The following is a 23,189-nucleotide window of genomic DNA, read 5'->3' on the forward strand; positions in this document are numbered from 1 at the left end:
ATGAGTTGCTGTGATCAACTTCCACATGAGTCTCTCTGTACCGTCCCCCCACCCACCCAAAGTACCACAAATTTCTCTAGGAAAATGGCAGGAAAAGGGTTCCCATATGAAGGGTGGAGGTGAGGTAAAAAAGGGAACAGGGAGAGCTCATTCCAGGCTATCATATGATAACTTTCTATTTTAACTAATTATTCTTGCTCACTAGGTAACTAGATCAGTTGTTTCTATACTGCTGAAGTACTATGAATGTCATCAGTAACCTCTCAATTTGGTGCCCTGGCCAAAGCTCCAATCTCCTCTCTCTAGTTATGTCTTAGCTCTTTGCAATTAGCTAGTCTGGCCTTTGGATAAAGCACACAGATTCCCTTACCCACACTTGAAGCCTTCCCAAGTTAATAAGACCTCTTTTAGTGGAAGAATAACTCCATTATCAGTTATAAACTACTCAAAAAAGTTTGACAGTGCTACTAGTTCTAGATCAGAGGGAATGTTGTAAACACAGTGTACTTATATTTCTACAAAATATTTAATAAAATCTTTCATGATATCCTTTTTGGATAGATGGAGAGGTGTGGGTTGAGTGATATCCTAGTTAGGTCCATTTGGAAATTGCTAAATGGCTGAACCCTAAAAATTGTAATTAATAAATTGATAGAAAGAACCCTAGTGGAATACCCATGGATTTGCCCTCATCCCTGTTGCTATTCAACATTTTTATCTGTACTTGGTTAAAGGTCCAGATAGTATGCTCATCAAATTTTCAGATGATCCAAAAATGGGAAGGATAGCTAGTACATTGTATGACATTCAAGATGGAAAAAAAAAATCTGAGTAGCAAAATCTAATAAAATGTAATTTTATAGGGAAAAGTAGGAAATCCTATATTGGGGTTCAAAAACTCAGCTGTGCTAAATACAGAATGAGGGATAGTTAGACAGTGGTCCCTATGAAAAGGGCCTAAAGAATTATTAGACTTTAAATTTCATTCAAGTCAACAGAGCGACATAGCAGTCAGAAAGGCTAATTCAATCTTAGGCTGCATTAAAAGAGGCATAATATTCTGAACAAGGTGGTGATAGTTCCACAATATACTGCCCTCATCACCAAAGAACTGTGTTCAATTCTAGGTACCCCATTTTAGTAAGGATTTGACAAACTAGAGCATACCCAGGAAAAGATGACCAGAATGCTGATGGAAACAAAGTACATGCCAGGTTGAAAGTGATGCAGTTGAAGGGGTTCAGGGACACCCCCACACCAGGGATCAGAGTACTGGACAGGGTTGTCTAGAATGAATTCACAAACTCAAGCATTCTTTAAGTCAAGGTGGTTTATTTTATGCCAATGTGGCAGGCAGAGCTCCTTAAGGAACTTGCAACCTAACAGGAGTGATGCTGAAGGTTATATAGGAAAAGTAGTGGATTATCTGGCAGATATACTAATTAAGTGATAACTTACAACTTTGGTCACAGGTGTCATTCACTACTGGGAACCAGGGGAATGGGTTTTTCAGGGGTGAATTTTTGGTCTGTTTTGTCTGTAGCAAGATAACTTTGAGAGTTGATGTCTATAGCTTGACCTCTGGATTGAATATGATAACTTTGGGAATCAATATGGTTACAAGATAGTCCTGTTTTTACAAGAGAATTTCTTCAGAGGTCAGCTTGTTCTTGTGATGGAGAAAGATAGTTTGTTTTACTGGGGCCCACTCATGAGTAATTATGGAGAAAGGTGGTTTGTCTTACTGGGGCCCACTCATGAGTAATTGCTAGGTGTAATGTCCTTTGGCTGGGGAGAAAACTGTCAGGGATAGTGTTTTTAAGCTAGGAAGAAATGCAATTTTGGAACTGGGGTTCAAGCACAAGCACCCCGTCAAAAGAACTTAGGATATTTAACATTGAGAAGATTTGGAGACAACACACTAGTACGTAAAGTATGTAAAGAAAAAGAGAAACTGCAGTTTTTCTACTTTGCCCTAGAAGGTAGAGGAAAGAGCAGGCATGTAAATTTCAGAGAAACAGATTTTAGCTAAACATAAACAAAAAATTCTTAACAGTTATACGGAATGGGATTGCCTCAGGAGATAACAGGTTCTTCTTTATGGCAACTCATCACACGGAAGCTAGAGGACCACTGGTCAGAGACTTGGGAGAAAGGATTTACAAGTTGAGCTAGATGGCATCAGAAGTGCCTTCCAATGCTGGGATTTTGTGATTGAAAACCAGCAATTTTTGCCACTTCAAATATATTAGCGGCATGTTTTTTTTCTTTATATCTGTGTATATTTGTTTAAACATTTCCACCCTAATAACTTTACCCTGAAGCCGAGGCATAAAAACACATGTAACAAAAAGATCTCAGCAGACAAGAAGATTGGGTCAAATTTAATAAAATAAAATGAAATGCCAAGATTTATGTAACATAGGTGCGGGATTGGTGGACATCCTCAGTGTAATCCTTCACACAGGGCATTGGCCACCCACTCACTTTCTGGTCTGCTTTGCTTACCCCAACTTGCCCTCGTAAGGACAGGTCTGTATTTCCAGATAAAGACTACCACCATGTGGCTACACTTAAATTCTTTTAGGATCCAAGAGGTAGCCTTCTTGTGGAGACCTTATTCACTGTGGCTCTTAAGCTGTCTCCAATGTGATTTCCATTTACACAAAACCAGCAACTCACAGCGACTCATGACACCATTAGATTTTAAACATAACCATTTACTTAAAAATAAGACAAAAGTAATCATAACCATATATCTCAGTTACTTGATATAAGCATATACAGCAATCACAGCTAGTAAATGTCTAAGGCCACATTTGAACTCAGGTCTTAATAACTCTAAACCCAGCACTTAATCCCACTGAGTCACCTAGATACCTCTTCCTTCTCAACTACCCTCTTTTCTCTGTGACTATGATCAATTATTATGATTATCACGAATACATCATGAACTGATTCAATCCTTTCTTCATCATCTTTCCAATTCTATTTTATCACATTTTCATTTCATATTAAGATAAAAAAAAAGGTAGCAGGCTCTGGGCATCTATGCCCATCAGTAAATTCCAGGAAACTACTTATACAAATGGCATATTAATGTCAACCATCTAGGAAGTGGTGAAAATGAACTCTGCTATCTCAAAAACATGAATATATAGAACAATTCAGCCCTCAAGGAAAGTTTCTGATAGTGAAAGATTCACTGCCTCTAGTTAATATGCTAAATTTTACCACAAGTAACAGTAGCAGAAAAGTTTATTATATATGGCCCTGTGAAGAAATTGTGGGTCTATATATCCCAGAACTATACGTTTTCTTTTTACATACGTTAAAGTTATGCTTAAAACATTCTCTAAGACACACATAAGACTAGAATAAAATCCCTTTACAATCTCTGGACTCTCAGGACTGTAGCTAGGCCAAGGGAGGAAGGCCTGCCAGTGATCTTCATCAGGGGCCAGGAGGCTATTGTGTGCTGAGTGACTGTTCTTTCTAAAGGCAGAGGGGAATACGAGTAGCTAATTAGCAATAAGAAAGAACTAAAGTGTCCTGACCTAAAATCTGGACTGCTCCTACAATATCACCCTAATTAGAAGCTAAATATTAGGAGTAGGCCATAACAAGCAACGGTGGGATAAGGGGCGGGGGGAGACTTGAGGGGTGTCAGGAGAGGTGGAAGGCTCATTTTTTTCTCTTAATTTGCATATAGACAGAAACAATGAAGAAGAAAAGGAAGAGAAGGTATTTTCTAAATGACAAAAATAGGTCAACAGAAATAAACTTTTCAGAAGGCATAGTAATAGAGTTGGGTAAGACTAGCATGTTTTCCCTTCGGAGGTACTAGGGAGATGGAGCTCACTCAACCTAAGTGGACTGTTCTGCAGACCTCTACCTAAAGCAGTTTTTATGTAACGTGAATTTGCCTCTGCCCACCCACTTCACTTAGCCTATATAACAAAGGCATACAATAAAAAATAATACCTTTATCCAAGCTGTGAAATGTACTAAAATACAGACATTTTAAATAATGTACCATAATACTAAACAGATTTATGAAATTAAAGGTAACATTAATGATTAAGGATGCACAGTACTATACAGTAAAGTTAACACAGGTATGCTGATTTCCTTTAGAATTCTTTTAATGTGAATTTACATGAAGCAAGAACTATCTGTAATTTCAATGGACAAATAAGTCACAGTATCCATGCCCCTTTCTCTGAAATTTGCCAAAACTATAAGCAGCACCCAGCCAAAAACAAAGGTCTATTTTATATTCAGGGTAATCTATGGATCTGTATCTGCTAAAAGTAGCTCAAGAACTTCTATTGATCTGTTTACTTTTAATAGTCAGAAAAGAAAATTAGTTCAAAGCAAAGGTATTTAATGAAAAGGTACAGTAAGATCTGTAGCAATAAAGTATTTCCTTCCTAAATATGGTGCATATTCTCACATACTAGCAATGGCAGGGATGGATATAGCTATGGAATACATGCAGACACATGTATAAAGGGCACATGTGACCAGTTTTGAGAGATTCATGCCTTTGATGTTTTGGGGCCATTGAAGTCTTTTAGTGAAGCCATTGATGTCATATAGTGAAGATTTAGGGAAACAAGAAGCCAAATTTAGGGAAGTCATATAAGGAAAAAAGTCATAATTCTGGGTGAACAAGCACTAGCGCCTTTCCTTCCATTCAATTATTGGACTGTCTCAGATTGTCAAGAACCTGGCAGAAGATATTCTTTCAGTTTACTCCGTCCCTTGCTAAAAAATATTACTCATCAGCTTTGCTCACAATTCTTGCGCACTTTTGACTCTCACTTTTTAAATCCCTTACTTCCTCCCTACTTCTCCTCTCCTCTAACTATCCCAAACTCAGTTCTATCTCATAGGCTCATACATATAAGGCTGAAATGAATCCTGCACACCATCTAGCCTAAATTCCTCAGTTTAAAAATGAAGAAATTGAAGTTCCCAGAGGGTAAGTCTCACAGGTAAGAATTAGCAGAGAAAGGTACAGAATCCAGATCTTCTGACTGCAAATCCAGGGCTCTTTTCACTACATAATGTGGCATCTACACCCTAAATTAAGGGTTTTACTATTGCGGCTATCCTTAAAGTAGTGGTCAAACCATACCACATGCCAAACTCCAAATCAAGACAGCATCCACAGGCACCTGGGAAATAACTGGTACTTACCATACCTGTAGGTATACTGTTCTTAAGTAACAAGTTGGTTCCATTTCAATAAAAAAAAGCTAGAGAGTGAGCAGTGAACTGTGCACAACTGCTCAGTGCAGCCAGCAGGGCAGCAGCCTTTAAGGGCAGTCAGCAGGACAGTTCAATGGGATCCAGGATTCACATAACCTGACAATATCCAAGTGGAAGGACCTTAGAGATCAGCTAGTCTTGCTCTTATATCTTGTAAATGAGGAGACGGAGGCCCCAAGAAGTAATTTGCCCAGGATCATACAATGGCAGACTTAGAACTACAATCCAAGTCTTCTGACTCTCAGTCCAGGATTCTTTCCTTTATGCCTTTCTTTCCTTTATACCTTATTGCCTAAAAGAAAGGAAGGAAGAAGAAAGAGAGGTGCCTGGAAATCTGTCATGTGTCTTCTTTGCTTCTGCATCCACCCTGTGAGGTAGGTAGTATAGGTATTATTATCCCATTTTATAGGTATAGGAACTGAGGACCAGAGAGTCACACAACTAAAAGGTAGATGCAGGACTATGACTTGTACTGCAAGTTCAGTGTTTTTCCCATTACTGAGAGGCTACAGATGCTTTACACCAACAGACCCGTGAGCTGAGCTGATATTGCCTCATCCACAGAGGGCAAGACACTATTTCCAGGAGTGTTTGCTCGGCTGCACCATTACTGAAAGCAAAGGAAAGGTCTGAAAGAGCTAGAAAGCAGTATTGATGTTGTGCCATTGGGTTGCACCTTATTGGCATTATGTCACTGAGTTGCACCTTATTGGCATTGTGTCATTGTGTTATACCTTCCTGGTGAGATATCTTAAATCTCTTTATGTATGATTTATCAGGGGAACATGCCTTTACACAAGGTGAAAAAAAATGGCTTGCCTTCCCTTGTACAGATACTGCTGCTCTTGTTTTGACACTGTGATATTTAAAAAGGTTTGAGAGACATAGTTTCTGGGCAATTTAACCATTTTATTAATAAGGTCAGCAAGTTATTAATAAAAGGATGGTCACTTGGCTGTCTCTCTTAGACCAAAGACCCCTAAAGGCAGTGGGGTCACAGTTTACATTTCCTTCAAAGAGGAGGTGTTCCCATGAGGTACCTACTTTACTGTATTTGGTTAACACAATGGGAGGTAGGCCTTCTTGGGGTATATGACTTAGGTCACTCAAATCTTGGTCAAAGAGACATCAATTTCCATTTCACCTGTCTTCATAATAGGGAGAATCAACATTTTCTCAGGACCTGTCTGAGCAAACAAAACGAACCGGAATGCACCCATTAGCCTAAACTCAGAATTTCTTCTACTGACTGATTAGATCTTGGCCTGGGTAAATCTTTAAGAGAGATTTCCCATACTGGTTGATTTCTGGATGAAGAAGTAGAAAAGGGGAAAAAGTTTGGTCCTAATACAATAATTAGTTATTAAATATGAGAGAAATATTCATTTCTCACAACGCACTAATAAATATTTGAATTGAGTTGGATCAATTGAATTGAGATGAATTAAACAATAAGCAGAAAATCTGTCACACTCCCAGAAAACTGGGCTGTGGGGGAGTAGGAAAGGAAGATCACATCCTTCTGAAATCCCCCAATAATCTCACTCAGCACATGTATGGAGAACTGTTCCCATAGCATTGTGGATAGAGTACTAGACATGAAGGATTAGGGTCCTCCCTCTAGTCCTTACTAAGCCATGCAACGATGTGTAAGTCTCTTAACATGTGAGCTTCAATTTCTTCATCTGTAAAATGAGGATAATATAATAATGGCAACCTCCTAAGGTTGTTATAAGGTTCAAATGAACTAACTAAAAAGAATTTTGTAACTTCTAAACTACCATAGAAATGTTAGTTTTTATCATATGTAACACAGGAGATCCTTCTGAGGGCATTTCTCCATGTTCTTGGCCTTGGACGGGATCCAAATACTCTGATTTACAAAGAATGCTCTAAATTAGCCATAAAACTAAGGCCTGGCCCCAATATATGATATAAAAGATTTCAGACACTGCGCCTAATAGGAATCAGATAATTAGCAGGTATTTAAAAATAAGCATCCTCTTCATTGTCCTATTTTACTTTTGTTTTACTTTCATGAAAATGTTCATGTATAAGGAGAACATCTGTACCAGCTACAAGGAATTCCTATTTTGTTGTGTCTTCTATAATGATACAGAAAATAATAGAAGGGGAGCAGGCATCAGTAGTAAATGGGGGTAAGCCTGATGACTATATTGAGGGTCTAATGTATATTTTTAAGCAAAATGTCTTTAAAAAATTCGCAAGGCTGTGAATAAAAGCATTGTATTGTAGTATATACTGTAGAGATATCTTAAATAATATCAATATGAAAATAGTAGCACTTTACTTATATTACTTATATACAGTGCTTTACAATATACAAATGACTTATAAGGGCCCTTAGAGGACATCCTATCTAATCCCATCCTCAGTTTACAAATGAGGTAAGTGAAGGCACAGAAAATGAGGCCTGAGACCACACAAGTAATGTGTCTGAGGCAACATTCAAACTCAGCTCTTCTTGACTCCATCTCCAGCATTCTATTCACTATGTCATTCTTTAGTCCATTTACTCCTCATAACAACTATGTGAAGCAGCCAAGGTAAGTATTATCACCATTATACAAATGAGAAAACTTGGGTCCCAAAAAGGTAACTGCTTGCCCATGATCACACAGCTAATAAGTGATGCTGCTACGATTTAAACTCAGCTCCTCTGATTCACAATGTAGATTGAACGTCCACAAAATGTCCACACTCAGAATTTTCATGAATGTCCTGATGGTTTAAGTTTGGTACAATTTATTTGTTTTGGAAATGTGGGAAATTGAGGGAACAGGAAGTCAATTATTAAATTTAGAGAATCAAAGTAATTCGGTCATTTTCCATTCCCCAGACTGCAAAGTTGATTTGTCCTTTTTGATTGATGGGAGCTGGAGCATCGGCAAACGGCGTTTTAGGATCCAGAAGCAGTTCTTAAAGGATGTTAGCCAAGCTCTTGACATTGGCCCAGCTGGTCCACTCCTGGGTATTGTACAATATGGGTAAGTATCATGCAGTCTAACTACTTCAATACTGCTGGACAATTGGTACCCAAGGACTTACATTAAACATCTGTCCATATCAGGGTCAAACCAGTCAATCCATTGATTTATTAAGTACCTATTATGTGCCAGGTACTATGTTAGTCATTGGGCAACTTAAGATACAAATTAGGAAGGAATCACTCTTAAGGAGCTTCCATTCTATCAATATACATTAAAGATGTATACAAAACCCATACAGAAAAAATGGGGAAAGCACTGAGTTTATGAACTCTATATTTAAGTAGGTGGCATTTTTACTTGCATTGGAAGAAGTTCCTCCATCTTTGTAAGCTTTCCTCTATCATACATGTGCATATCATATGTATGTATATGTGTGTGTATATATACACATATGCATGTATATATTTATTTATGTGTGTATATATGTGTATGTATTGGATCTCTCCAAGTAGGTTGTAAGCTCCTTACAGTAAGTAGCCTTTTTGGGGTAGATTTTGTATTCCCTCACACACCCTTGCATTTACAATCTCATACACAACCACAGTGCTTACTACAAAGCCATAGTTCTGTGGCTGATTCAATCTATTGGCAAAATCATGAAAGTTGGACCACAGAGTAACAGAATCTCAAAGTTGGAAAGGACCTCATTGGCCATCTAGTCCAACCCATACTCAAAAAAGAATCTGCTGTAGAACAACCCTCACAAAGATGTATCCAGCCTTGAAGATAGACTTCCAGTGTTGAAGTCTTGAAGACTTCCAGTGACATGGGGGGTGAGGAACCCACTACCTACTGAGGTTGCCCATTCAACTTATGCATGGCTCTAACTGTTGGCAAGTCATAGAACTATAAAACGTCAGAGCAGGAAAGCACTTTAATCCAAACCCTGCTCATTTTACAGATAAGAAAGCTGAGGTCCAGGGGTTAAATCACATTTAGATGACTTGGATTTAAATGTCTATGATTATTTTCATGCTATAACCTACCTATGCTGAAATATTACTTAGGGGTGACATCCTTTGAATTTGGGTTGATGTGACATGACAGAGTAATATAACATCATGTTGTCATTTGGGATTTTGTATTTTTTACTTTTAATCCAGTGAAGTTACTTGAAATGTTACATTGTTATAGTTTGCTCTTCCAGGGTGAGATAGGTAAAAAGAGACTAAAATAATATGGTCCAGGTCTTGTAGTATATTTGGAGTTGCTTGGAAGATTATGTATATAAAATGCTTTGTAACCCTCCAAGTGTTACAAAAATGTTCCATTGGCATGATTATTTTTCTTGAGAAGGGCCATGCAGGATGATGGTTTCTTTTTAAAGATAAGGTTCTTGGTATTAGCTTCCACCTGGAAAGTAGGCTAACAGAATGTTAAAATTGAAATAAATGAAATGGAAGGGACCTTAGACAGCATATAATTCAGTGCCTCACTTCCATTTCACAGATGAAGAAACCGAGGACCACAGAGGGTATGATTTAACCAAGGTCATAAAACTAGGAAATGGCAGAGATACGACTCCGGCTTTAGTCTTCCAATTCTAAATTCTTGGCTCTTTCAATTATCCCATGCTGCCTTTGAACTTGGGTTCTCAAGCTTTTTCTATTGCAAATAAAGGTATAATTTCAAAGTAGGGATAATAAAGGAATAAGATAGAACAGAGACCTTAGAGGCTATTTAATCCAACTTCTTCATTTTATAAATAATGGACAAGAAACAGAGAAGGTAATAGTAACTCCTATTTATATAGATTGTACCAAAGGTCTTGTTGAAAAGTTAACTTCAGTGGGGATCATGGATGCCCATGGTGATGTCTCTGAAGCCATCTGTAGCACACAAGCCGTTGCTGGCCATATGCTCCTGCATATTTACATCCAACTATATGTCTTTCCTTTGCCTCTTGGGTCACTTGTAATTGAGGCTCTTCTTACATTCTGTGTTGGTCAACATGTAATATCACCAGAAGGATGTAGGGGTTACTAGTAATGAACTTTTGAGGCATCAACTGATTTAGGATCATTGAAAGTGCAGAATGCTTTCCCAAATGAGATCCTCCTGTTCAGTTCAGCAGACTGTTCATCTATAGCAGTTATCTAAAATACATTTTGATGAACTTGCTCAACAGGCATCTATTTCTTCTCCTCCAATCTAATTTCATGTGGTAATCAAAGCAATACATATTGTTCATCTGCATTATTTTTTCTCTTGGGATTACTAGTCCAATTTCTTTTGTGGAACTACAGTGTTGCAGAACTTCATTCAACCAGCATAATGTCATCTGTAATAATGAGCATCTGGAGAACATCACTCTTATAATTAGACCATGTGGAGGAAGTTCTCCATGACCCTGGCAAACCCCTTTGGCTAGCTGAGGTCTCTCTGTTGGATGTCTCCTTTGAGAGTGAGAGTCAACAAATTGTTGACCAAAGTTGTCTCTGTTGTTACATCTGTCACAAAGTCTTGTATGAGCAGGAGATACTTTCCTGGGGAAGAGCCATTCAGCCTAAATTTTTCTCTTTCAGGTCAAGTGCTTTTTTTTCTTTTTGGAATAATAAACAAACAAAAGATAAAATAGGATCTTATATTCTCTGTGCCTTTCAAACCATTGTGGAACCAGGACAAATTGGAAAGATCTACCTTTCCCTTTTCGTGCTTTCATCAAGAATATACTCAAGGTCATGGGCTGTTATCAAGAATACAGCCTAGCCAGGAGAAACTTGGCATGCCTGTTGTTTTTATCTCCTTGGCCACTTCTTTTTTGAGGGGATAATAACACAGTCTTTTCCATTCTACTGGAATCTTCACCTCTTTGAGACATTGAAAATCGTTCTTAGACTACCCTTAAGATACATCACCTTCAGTATGGTTTTTATTCTGTATGTACGTGGTCAGGTCTAACTGCTCTTCCCAAGTTTATTTTAAAGTCTATTGCTATTTCCTAGGGTAATGAGATGGGGGGAGTCCAAAATGTAGGCGTTTCACCGTTGTAGCTAACAGGAATATAGCACCATAAAAATATTAAGAGATATGTTCCAGTTTATATCTATTTGTTCTCTACCCTCCCCCATGAATGCTCTCAGGAACTTAAGTGAACTTTGACATCAAGTTTTCTCTCTGCAGCTCTCTGCACAACCTTGATTCAATTAAACAGACATTTAATTGTCTAAGGGATCCTGAACCCTAGATGGGTGCTATAGATACGAAGGTGAATACCTGACAGCCCTTATCTTCACAAAGCCCTCAGGAGAGAACAACCTCACAAATAATACAAAACCAAACAAAGGTACAGAGAGCTTAAAACAATGGAGAGAAGCAAAGAGAAAAAGAGAGAAAAGCAGAGAAAAACAGAGAGAGAAAAGCAGGGAGAGAGGGGAGTAAAGAAAAAGAGAAAAAAACAGAGAGAAGAGAAGCAGAGAAAAACCAAGAAAAGCAAAGAAAGAAAAAAGAGAAAAACAGAGAAAAGAGAGAGACAGAAGAGAGAAGGCTGGAATCGGGGAGGGGCAGGGAAGAAGAGGTTTCTCCTGGCTTTGAATGATGGATAAAAATTTCAATAGGCAGAAATAGGCCACAGGGAGCCCAGGCACAGGGAATGGTGTAAGCAAAGTCAAAGGCAAGAAAAAGACACTGAAAAAATGATTCGATTAGGAAGCAGAATGACTTTAGGCAAGTCGCTTCACCTTGATGGCTCTCGGGTTCCTCATCTATCAAATGAGAGGTTTGGACTAGATGGCTTCCAAGGTCCCTCCCTGCTCTAAATCTAAGATTCTGTGATCCTAGAGAGCATAAGTGCTGGAAAGGAAGTCTGAGGGTAGGTTTTAAAAGACCCTGAATGCTGTCATAACAACGTTTATTCCCAATGCAAAGTCATGGGAATGAATCCAAAGAGACTGACATGGTCCAAAATCTTTTTTCTTTTTTTTTTTTTTTTGTAATGTTTAACAATCACTGCCATACAATTGTGATTTTATCCCCCCCACCTACCCCCCACTCCCCCCCTCCCTCCCCACGACTGCATACAATTCTGTATAGATTCTACATATACTTTCCTATTGAGTATATTTTCACTATAGTCATGCTATGTAGTCAGACTAAGATAAATGAAAGAAATCGTATAACAAATCAGAACATGATACACAAACACATACACATACACAAACATGATCTGCTACAATATGTGAGTGACTTCCATATTTCTCTCTCTGAGTGTGGCAGGCATTTTGCCTTGAGATCCTCCATTGGGATTTTTTTTTTTTTTTGGTAAGAAGTTCTTGTGTTATTACAAAAATCTAAGTCTACCAGAAAAAACTCTCACACACTGTGGTTGTTGCTGTGCATAAAGTTCTCCTGGTTCTGCTCCTTTCACTCAGCATCAGGTCATATAAGTCCTTCCAGGCCTCTCTGAAGTCTTCTTGTTCATCATTTGGTCCAAAATCTTAAGGAGCTCGTATTTGGGAGTGGGGATCAGAGAGGTGAAATACATTGTGTAGGTAGATAGCACTGGACCCGCAATTTCATTGTTTTGGGGAACTCCAAGATGTGGAAACAGTATCTTCTCTGCCACTGACAGTCTTCTGAGAAGTTAAGTGTCCCTCAGTCAGTAATACTAGTTAGAGGCAGGCCTCGAATCCATGACTTTATGACTCCAAGGCCAGCTCCCTAACCACAAGGCAGCCCTGCCACTTGTGTCCATACTTAAGTGTAATCAAAGGTAAGGAATGATGAAGATGAAGGAGATTCTAACAAAGTGCTGTAGGAAAAATGAAGAGGAAAACTCTCCATTGAGGGAGTAAGGAGATCAGAGAAGGCTTCATGGAGGAAGAGAGGAAGCTCTCTAAGCTGAGTCTTGACAAAAGGGAAGAATTCTGAGAAGTAGAGGTGAGGATGGAGTGCCTCCCAGTGGAGGGCAAGAGGGAGAGAACGGCCTCCCAAAAGGAGGCAGGAGGGTGGGAGGGAGCATGCTAGGGCCAGGGGACAGTCAGGGGATTGTCCAGTTTAACTGGAACTTACAGTACATAGAGGAGACTAATGGGAAATAAAACTGAAAAGCGAGGCTGGAGCCAGGGTGTGGAGGGTCTAAGGAGTGTGGGCTCTATTCTGAAGGCATTGGGGAATGATTGAAGGTTTTTATATAAAAATAGCAGATTGCTCCAAATGCCAGCTTACATTTTTTCTCGTCAAGACACCTATTTTGAGAGCTTCAGATTGAAAGAGGAAAGGGTTTCTATGTTCCTTCAGTCATATTTTTTCTTCTTTTTCAAAATGTCAGCCTATTTTATTTAATGTGTTATTTTTGAAAACAGCAAACTGAAAGCAGACTTATATAAAGATGAAATACAAGCACCTTAGTGCCAGATGTCCCAAGCCCATTTTATACAGGGGACAAAGACTGGTGTGTTATCTGATGTTAGAAATAGTTTGGGGTTTTTTATAAGCTTGTAAGCAGCAGTTTTATAGCATAATATGAAAATAAAGTGGTAAACATGTCAAACAAGTGAGGAATGGAGAGAGCATAGAGTCATATGTTGATGGGAACATTGATTGGTGAAAAACATAGCGGAGAGAGGAAAAGGTTCTACAAGCATCCCCCTTTCCCTATTTTTCTAATGTGCTCAATATCAATAGAAAAGAACTTACCCTAATCCCTTCCAACAACATTTTTTTAGAATCATTTCAATCAGTGCCTTAATATCCAGTATCATGATTAATGTGAAATACAGACAAAGAAAGGCATGTTTGTCTTTCCTTGTTGTAAACACTTTGAAAGCAATTTTGTCAGCATCGGGCTGCCTGATGAGTTTATTTAGTGCAGTGCCTAGAACATAATAGGCATTTAATAAATGCTTATTGATTGATTGACTGATGTTTTCCTAACAGTACTCCATCTCCTACCTCGATGCTTTTAGCCAGACTGTACTCCTCCTCCTGCCTGGAATACACTCCCTTCTCCCCTATGCATCTTAGAACCTCTAACTTCTTTCAAGGCTTAGTTCGGGTTCCATCTCCTAGAGAAGCCTTCCCTTGTGCTCTTTGCTCTTGGTGATTCTCTCTCTCTCTCTCCTCTCTCTCTCTCAATCTCTCTCTTCTCTTTCTTCTCTCCATCTCCCTCTCTCCCCTCTCTCCCCTCTCTCCCCTCTCTCCCCTCTCTCCTCTCTCTCCACTCTCTCTGTCTCTCTCTCCTCTCTCTTCTCTCTCCTCTCTCTCTCTCTCTTATTCTTTCTCTCTTTCTCCTCTTTCTTCTTTCTCTCTTCTCTCTGTCTCTCTTCTCTCTCTGTCTCTGTCTCTCCTTCCCTCAAGTCTTCATGAGTATACTTCACTGTTTACATGTGCTATCCCTCTCTGGTGGAATATATACTCCTTGAAGACTAGGACTGTTTTTGTTTTTGTCTTTGTGCATGCTTGTTGGGTTGGATTAGATTCGAATGGATGACTAAAATAAGAGACAGAAAAACTGGGACAGAGTCACTTAACTGCTACTAACTTGCTACGTGACTTTGAGAAAGTGATTTCATCTCTCTGGGCCTCAGTATCCTCATCTGACACGTTTGAACTAGATGAAGCTCTGTCCAATGCTTGCCTCTCGGTGATTCTATGCACGGTAGGAACGCATTCTGTCAGTGAGTGTTGTCTGGCCTTCTGGTCTTTCCTGTACAGGACTATGATCATTATACCCTAATAATGAGATGTTTGGATAGAGTGGGGTCAGACACCTAATCACTGAAACAGTGGTTACAAAACACAATACAAAGGCGCAGCTAGAGTTACCTTTGGTAAAAGAAAAAGCAATCCCTTCTTCCCACTGGGAATACAGAGATCAGAAGAGAGAATTTATCCAACTGAAGTTGCTTTTAAAGCCTGGGTCCTACTCTGGTGGCCTCCTTGTCCATGTTCTTCATCAGATATAGCCTGTCCTCACAGCATCCCTGGGCTGACCAAGAAAGAAAATGATATTGTTCTGTCATGTTAGTTGTGACCAACACTTTGTGACCCATTTGGGGTTTTCTTGGCAAAGATACTGGAGTGATTTGCCATTTCCTTCTCCAGCTCATTTGACAGATGAGGAACTGTGGCAACCAGGTCAAATGACTTACCCAGGGTCACACAGCTACTAAATATCTGAGGCCAAATTTGAACTTAAGATGAGTCTTCCTGACTCCAGGCCCAGTTCTCTATCCACTGTGCCACCTGAGGGCCAAAGAAAGAAAAACATCAATTTACTATTACGTAGCATTTTACTTTTACAAAGCGTTTTGACTACGTTATTTCATTGAGTCCTACAACAACCCTATAAAGGAGAGTATGAGCCCCACTTTAGAGATGAGGAAAATGAGGTTCAAAACGTTTAAGTAACTTACCTAAGGTCATGCAATTGTCAGTACATGATGATGTGCGAATGTGAACCCAGATCTCCTAAACTATACAGGTCGGTGCCTTCCTTTTCTACTACAGTATGTTAATTCTTCTTAAATGCTGGTACCTCACCCAGAGAAATACATATTGATCAATCACAATCAATTATTAAATTCCTCACATATGAAAAACACTGTGCTAAATGCTGGGTATAAAAAGACAAACGTCCTCAAGGAGCTTATAATCCACTAGGAAACTACAACATGTGTACCGCTTAATAGATGTATTTCTGGAGGGTGCGTGCGTGCGTGCGTGTGTGAGTGTGTGTGTGTGTATTTAAGAGAGGTTGTATGTGTCTGCTCAAAAATCCAAATTGGACAAACTCTCCTTGCTTACCCTGAATTCCACTATAATCTTTGTTTAAATCTCATCTCTGACACATCTTGCCTGTGTAACTTTGGATAAATCATTTCCTTTCTTGGCACTCTGAGTTCCCCTCACAGACAATGATGAATGGCATTGGGAGAAGGAGTTTCCTATTACTCTCCACTCATTATCTTGTACACAAACTCGAGGAACAGTCATTCAAGTGACAGCATGGTACAGTTAGAAGCAGGATTGAATGTAGGGTCAGAGGTTGTTGTTGTTCAGTTGTTTTCAGTCGTGTCCGACTTTTTATGACCCCCTTTAGGACTTCTTGGCAAACATACTGGAGTGGTTTTATCATTTCCATCCCCAGCTCCTTTTACAAATGAGGAAATTGAGGGAAACAGGGTTAAGTGACTAACCCAGGGTCATACAGCTAGTAAGTGTCTGAGGTCAGATTTAAACTCAGGTCTTCCTGACTCTAGACCCAGCACTCTGTCCACTGCACAGAGGACCTGGGTTCAAATCCTGCCTCTGATACTATCTGTGTGATATTGATCTGAGCTGATACTGAAGCTAAATGACTAGTCCTACTACCAAGTAGAATGTCTCCTTCCTCTACTGAAACAAAAATTCTGACGGCCTTCACCCTTTACTTGCCCCATACACAACAACACCAGCAACAACATTTCAGAATTAAAATTGCATAGCTTATGTATATGTAATTGCATTTAATAGGAGCTGGAACACTTGGAGATACATGTAAAAAGCCAAATGAAAGACTGGCTGGAACAAGTAGCTATTAGATGAACTTAGCCAGAGTAATGAGTAAGGCCACCAAGGCTGCTCATGGCTTGGGAGTTGGAGCCTGGATCCACAGATATTAAAAGCTGCCAAGACCCTAAATCTAAAAATGGTCTCTTTTGAGATCACAGTTCCAGTCTACATTGAATATAATTGCACATGTCACCTTATACTTTGTGATCGTAATGAGTTATTATGTTTGGAAAAACAGCAAAATGTTGATTTTTCCATTTAAAAAAAATTACACTTTTCTGACCCCATGGTTACATTACAGAGCACCTCTATTCTTTATTGAAGGTCTCCCCTCCAACCAAGCCATAATACGTTCATTCTTTTGGAAGAATATCTTAGATCTACCCTCTACTCAAGGTGGCAAAGGACATTCAAACAACATAATCTTTGGGGTTTAGGGCAGGGGTGAGGGGTTGTGTTTGTTTTTAAATGCAGAGCTTTAGAATTTGAAACTGGAATAGGGCTTTAGAGGGCATCAGATTCAGCCCCTTCACTCTAGGGAAACTGAGGCTCAAAAAGGAAGAATGCATTCCCTCAGGTCATACAGCATATGCATCAGCGACAGAACTGTGATGGGAAACCAAGTCTCCAGTCTCCTAGCTGAATGTTCTTTCTACACAGGCTGCCTCTACCGTCTGCCCATCTGCAAAAGAAGTCTGTTCTATGACTCTGGTTGATGCAAAGCCTGTAGACACACATAGATACACACACACACACACACACACACACACACACACACACACACACACTCCTAGAGCTGGAAGGCACCTTAAAGATTATCTCGTCCAAAGCCCTCATTTCACACCTGAGAAATGTCTGTATGTACATTCCATGGAGTTAACAGATAATGGAGTGGATAGAGGAAGACCAGTGGCAAGGCTGATAAAGGAGAACTCTCATGTCCCAATCCCTTGGACATGACATGAACACATGAAGAAAATCAGTAGGTGCCTGGGGATGAGGGAGGAGGATATGGGAGAGGGAACTTCTCCCTGTGCAGAAATAAGTTACCGTCTGGGCAAATCCCACATACAGGCACAGGTCCAAAGGGGAGCTATGAAAAAAACAGAGGCAAGAAGTCCAAAGACACAGTATGTGGGAACATGAGAGAGTTTGGCTTTGGGATATTAAGATAGATAATGGTTCTATTTGGGCTTCAAGTTGGCTCTGCTTATTTCTAGCTATTCCTTTGGAAGGAAATCTTTGATTTCCTTCTGGATAATCTGGAATGACTTTTAACAACTTATAAAATTACATGTTAAAATAAATTATCATCTTGCTTAAGAAAAAAAAAGTGGCATATTTCTTTCATTGCCCTTTAAAATAATTCCCATTTCTAAATAAGGTCCTACCTGCCACATGGGATCATATATTACAGAAAATGAGCATGGATTCTATCTCAATTACAGAATAACTTCAATGTAGCGGAGAAAGGGCAACAAGAAATCTGTGGGTCTATTAGTTGGGAGCCAATAATCCAACCTAATTCTGCAAGCATTTATTAAACACCTTGTATATTCAATGCACAGCACTGGGCCCTAGGAATACCAAGACAAAACAAAAGCAGTCCTTACCCTTGGGGAATTTTCATTCTTTTGGAAAAATGCAACTTGTAAGCAGATATGTATACACATTATTATTTAAGAAAGTACTAATAACTGGGGAGCTCAGGAAAGTATTTCCCTAGGAGGCACCCCACTCCAGCAGAGCCTTGAAGGGCTCTGGAGTTTCTAAGGGGCAGAGATAAGAAGAGAGATTATTCAAAGCCTAGGGTAAGCCCATTCAACGGCTCCAAGTTGAGTTTGGAGAAGAGCAAGGAGGCTAACTGGACTGGAATAGAAAGTATATGAATGGGAATAATGTGAAATAAATCTAGAAAAATAAACTGGCTCCAGATCATGAAGGACTCTAAAGGCCAAGGAGAAGAGTTGTGTTTTATCCTAAAGAGAAGGGAATCCGCTAAAGATTATTGAGCTGAGGAACAACGTAGAATTGTGTTTTGAGAAGGTGAATGTTGACAGCAGTGTGGAAGATGGGTTGGAGAAGAAAGATGCAAGAAATCAAGAAAAGATGCAAGAAGCTAAAGAGATTAGTACAATATCCCAACAAAAGGGCGTGGAGAGATAGCCACATGAGGGACTAGATGAAAGCCAGTTGGATGAAATAGTTGTGGAGGCAGAAACAATAATTCTTAGCAAGTGATTATAAATAGGGAGTGGGAGAGAAGGAAGGATAACTCTAACTAAGCTTGTGAACCTAGGTGACTGGAAGCATGGTGTTATACCCAAAAGAAACAGAGTAGTTTGGAAGAGGAAGAGGAATGGATGGATAGATAAAAAATTCTATTTTGAACACATTGCTTTTGAGATGTCTACATTACATACATAAAGTTGGAGACATCCAAAAGTCAGTCAGTCAACAAGCATTTGGTAAGTGCCTACTATATACCAAGACACTGTGCTAAGTTCTTGACATATAAACAGAGAAAATAAGAATTTATAGACAACAAAGCATTATCAGTATTAAACATGTATTCCAAATAGCATAGTGCCTAAATTATAAAAAATTAACTAAATTATGTCAACAGAAAACTAAACCATAGATAATTACACAATAATAAGAAGGGAACTTTAATTTTCTCTCTCTAACAAAAAAAGATAAACAAAGGAGAATACATGGAATTGAACAAATTATTAGAGAATTTAGAGCTAAAAGAATTATGGTATCTTCTGAAAGGAAGCATATTTCTCAGCACCACACGGCACTTTTACAAACATTCACAATTTATTACAGCACAGAGAAATTGAAAATAAATATGAAAAGTTAGGGTATATACACATCCTTTATAGTCTAAATTACAATAAAAATAGTAATCACTTAACCAAAAAAAAGACACAAAAAACCACAGGTCTGAATGGAGACTTAATAATGAAATACTAATTAACAGGTCAGTTAAAGAGCAAATCATAGAAACAATAATTACGTTATAGAAAGCAATAAAGAAAGACAACAAACTAAAATTTATGTGATGGAGCTAAATTAGTCCTTAGAGAAAAAATATATCACTAAAATAAGTATTTTTAAAAATTTGAAACTCAAAAATAAAATAAGCAGAAAATAGGAAATCTTGAAAATTGGAGAAAGAGATAAATTAGAAACCATTAGGACTATAGAACTGATAAACAAAAGTAAAAACTCATTCCTTGAGACTAAAAACTGATAAAATTTCAGCTATATGATTAAAAAAGAAAAGAGCAGATGATTAAATCAACAAAATAAGGAATAAAAGAGGTGAAATCACAGAAAAGCTCAAAAGAAATAAAATTTATTTTTCTACCATGCTCAATTATATTCCAACAAAACTAAGCCACACAAAAGAAATAAAGGATTTCCTTTGAAAAGATAAAATACTCAAGCTAAGAGAACACCAAACAGAGATCTTCAATAATACAGTTTCAGAAAAAGAAATTGAAGGATCTATGAAAGAAAAAAAAATCTCCTGTTCCTGATGGATTCTAACAAATTTTTAAACAACAGTCAATACTACATAATTAATTACAACATATCAATGCTATACAGTTAATATCAACACTATGTAAATTATTCTCAAAAATTGATAAAATAAATAGTCAATGAAAATCCTTTTATGAAGCTAATAGAATCCCAATACCTAAACCAGGGAAAGATATGGCAACGAAGATCTACAGACCAATATCACAAGTAAACATAAAGTAAATAAATTTTCAGTAAAATCCTGTCAAACAGACTATAACAATGTATCCAAGAAATCATTGATTTTGACCAAATTGGATTTATATTAGCATGTAAGGAATATTCAATATTCGGAAAATAATCAATTTCTTAAAAACAAAAATCCAAATATCACATTTTCTCAATAAATGCAGAAAAAGCCTTTAACAAAGAATATTTATGCTTAAAAAACTAATAAAAGTGTGAGCATAGAGGGCTCTTCTTAAATATTATAAAAAAGGATCCATCTAAAATGAAAAGCAAGAGTCCCGTGGAATGGTATAGTCATTCAGTCATTAGTCACCTACTCTGTGCAGGCACTGTGCTAAGTGCTAGAGATACAAAGAAAGGCAAAAGACAGTCCCTACTTTCAAGGAGCTCACAGTCAAAATTAACTAGCTGTCCACTAAGACAGTCCCAATTCTATAGTTGTGCAATTGGTCCTAACTGAAACTAATTGTAGGACTTTAAATTTCCCTATTTAACTTCATCAATTTGTAGTTCTATTTTATGATGACTTGCAAAGTGAAAAGAACACTGGACTAAGAAACTGATGGCCTAGTTCCTTTTTAGTCCCTAACTAGTTGTATGACCTTAGGGAAAATTAAATAGCCTTTCTGGGTTTCAGCTCCTACACTTATCAAATGAGGAAAGTAAAAGATGATCTTTGAAGTTCTTTATAGCTCTATAAATGTATGTGATCATTTGAATACTGCTTCTTGTCATTAGCTTTCCCTTGTGTCACCTAAAGATGAATAAGCATCATTTCTGATGCATTTCTTCAGTCTTCAGTATGATCATGGACATAAAGTGGCCTTAGAGGCAATGCTCTTCAACCTTCTCTCACTTTGCTGAAGAGGAAATTGAGACCAGGAGAAGTTAACTGGTATGCTCACAGTTGCATCGTTAACGTATGGCAGATATGGAATTTAAACCCAAGTCCCAAGTCCAGGATTCTTTACATTATATACTCTTGGCTTCATCTCTAACATGAAAAGGTTTATTAAATGATCTTTAATTTTTCCTTTAACTTGGACTTTCCATGATTCCAACACTGTATTGTCCCTGGTAAGCTATAGAATGAAGAGAACAGTCCATACAAACTTTCACCTTCCTTACTATTGGGAAAGTGATCTTGCATTTAAAGCAGCCAACTCATGCAGTAAAATAAACATAGCACATACTCTGTGAGTCATCACATCAATTCCCTTTACAACCATTTAGCTTGAGTTTCTAGTTATTAGTAGCCCTTCTGGAAACTGTGTGTTTAAGGTAATCTCAAGGGAGACTTTTTTTTTTTTTAGAAATTTTTCATTCCTTTTCTGTACTACTACTGAATGTTAATAGTGAGCAAAGGTGTCAGTCACTGTAAAATGTCAATCACTCCAAGGTATCCATCAGCCTGACTCTTCTGTTCCTAGAAACCCAGAAGAGATTTAACATAATCCTTCATATACCTCACAAATAATACTGGGTGGATGGGCTAGCTGCTGAACAGGTATGAAGTCATTTTATTCCCTCCTTCCCTTTGGACTCACTCCTCCCTAGGTACATGACTTTCTCTCCAACTACTCCCTTCTGGGGGATAAAATTTTCTTTCATACTCAGCAGAACAGCCAAAGGAATTTTGCCTATTTCATTCTAGTCAGTCACTAACTGAAGCAATTACTGGCTCTCTTTAATCCCAGGGGAATCACCCCAGTGAATGCAATGAGAAATTGTTAAAATAATCAATAAATTCTCTCTTTTCCTTCTAATGCAAACCCCCAACTAGCTGATATTGGCAAAACAGTAAAGTCTCAATCCCTTTCATGCTTCCTAATTAGCTCCCCTTAATGCTACATCCAAGCACTAGTATGCATAATTAACCATGGTTTTAAAAGTAAATGAATTAAGGCAAAATATAGCTATAAGATTCCAACCACCTTAGTCAGCCACTTAGAGGGACAGGCAGGAGCTGTGAGATCAGCGAGAAGTTGAATAAGAAAAAATGAAAAAGGGAGGAACTTTCTTCTGTAGGCTAGAATGAAGCTCCTCACTAACAGACAACTGTTGTCTTTGCTGAAGTCACTGTGTGCCTCACAAAGGTCGTTGTCTTGGGGTGCTATGCTACAATCATCTTAGCCATCTTCCTTTCACCATTGCCCTCCAGTTCAAGGACAGTTGTCATGTGGGCACATGCCCTTTGCATGACCGTCCCAAACTCTTATAACTGGCTGCCTTGCCACTCTAGCAACTCAGCGCTCCCTTAAGGCCATAACTTCTCTCCCAAACTCAATCAAGGGAATTTCCTCATACCCTCAGAAACCACTGATAACTGGAAGAAATTGTAAACAAATGTGCCTGTACCCCATTCATCTCTGACCTCTGTTCCCAGCAATCTCTGTCACCCCACAATGTTCTCACCTGTTTCTATGATGATAATCCTCTGATAAGCTACTGGAGGCACAGAAAAGAAAGATCTCACTACCAAAGACCTTGGAACTGCTGAATAGTTCAATATTAAAAATGAAATGGTTTTATCCGTAGAAATAGCATGAAAGAAGTATCGCCATATGCCTTACTGCCAACACCCTAAGAGCCAGAGTCTTTCCATGTGCCCTGAGGCTGAATCTTTCG

The 23,189-nt window shown here is 38.5% G+C and overlaps 1 protein-coding gene across 4 annotated transcripts in view; it reads left to right on the forward strand.

Annotated features, from left to right (window-relative positions):
- Positions 1–23,189, forward strand: part of VIT (vitrin) — a 147,219-nt gene that overhangs the window by 106,010 nt on the left and 18,020 nt on the right. For all 4 annotated transcript variants that reach the window (XM_072634156.1, XM_072634154.1, XM_072634155.1 and 1 more), the window contains one exon: positions 8,138–8,285. In XM_072634156.1, coding sequence (XP_072490257.1) covers positions 8,138–8,285 — 148 coding nt within the window. The remainder of the gene's footprint in view (positions 1–8,137; positions 8,286–23,189) is intronic.

Source organism: Notamacropus eugenii, chromosome 1 (genome assembly GCF_028372415.1).
Source record: "Notamacropus eugenii isolate mMacEug1 chromosome 1, mMacEug1.pri_v2, whole genome shotgun sequence".
Lineage (NCBI taxonomy): Eukaryota > Metazoa > Chordata > Mammalia > Diprotodontia > Macropodidae > Notamacropus > Notamacropus eugenii.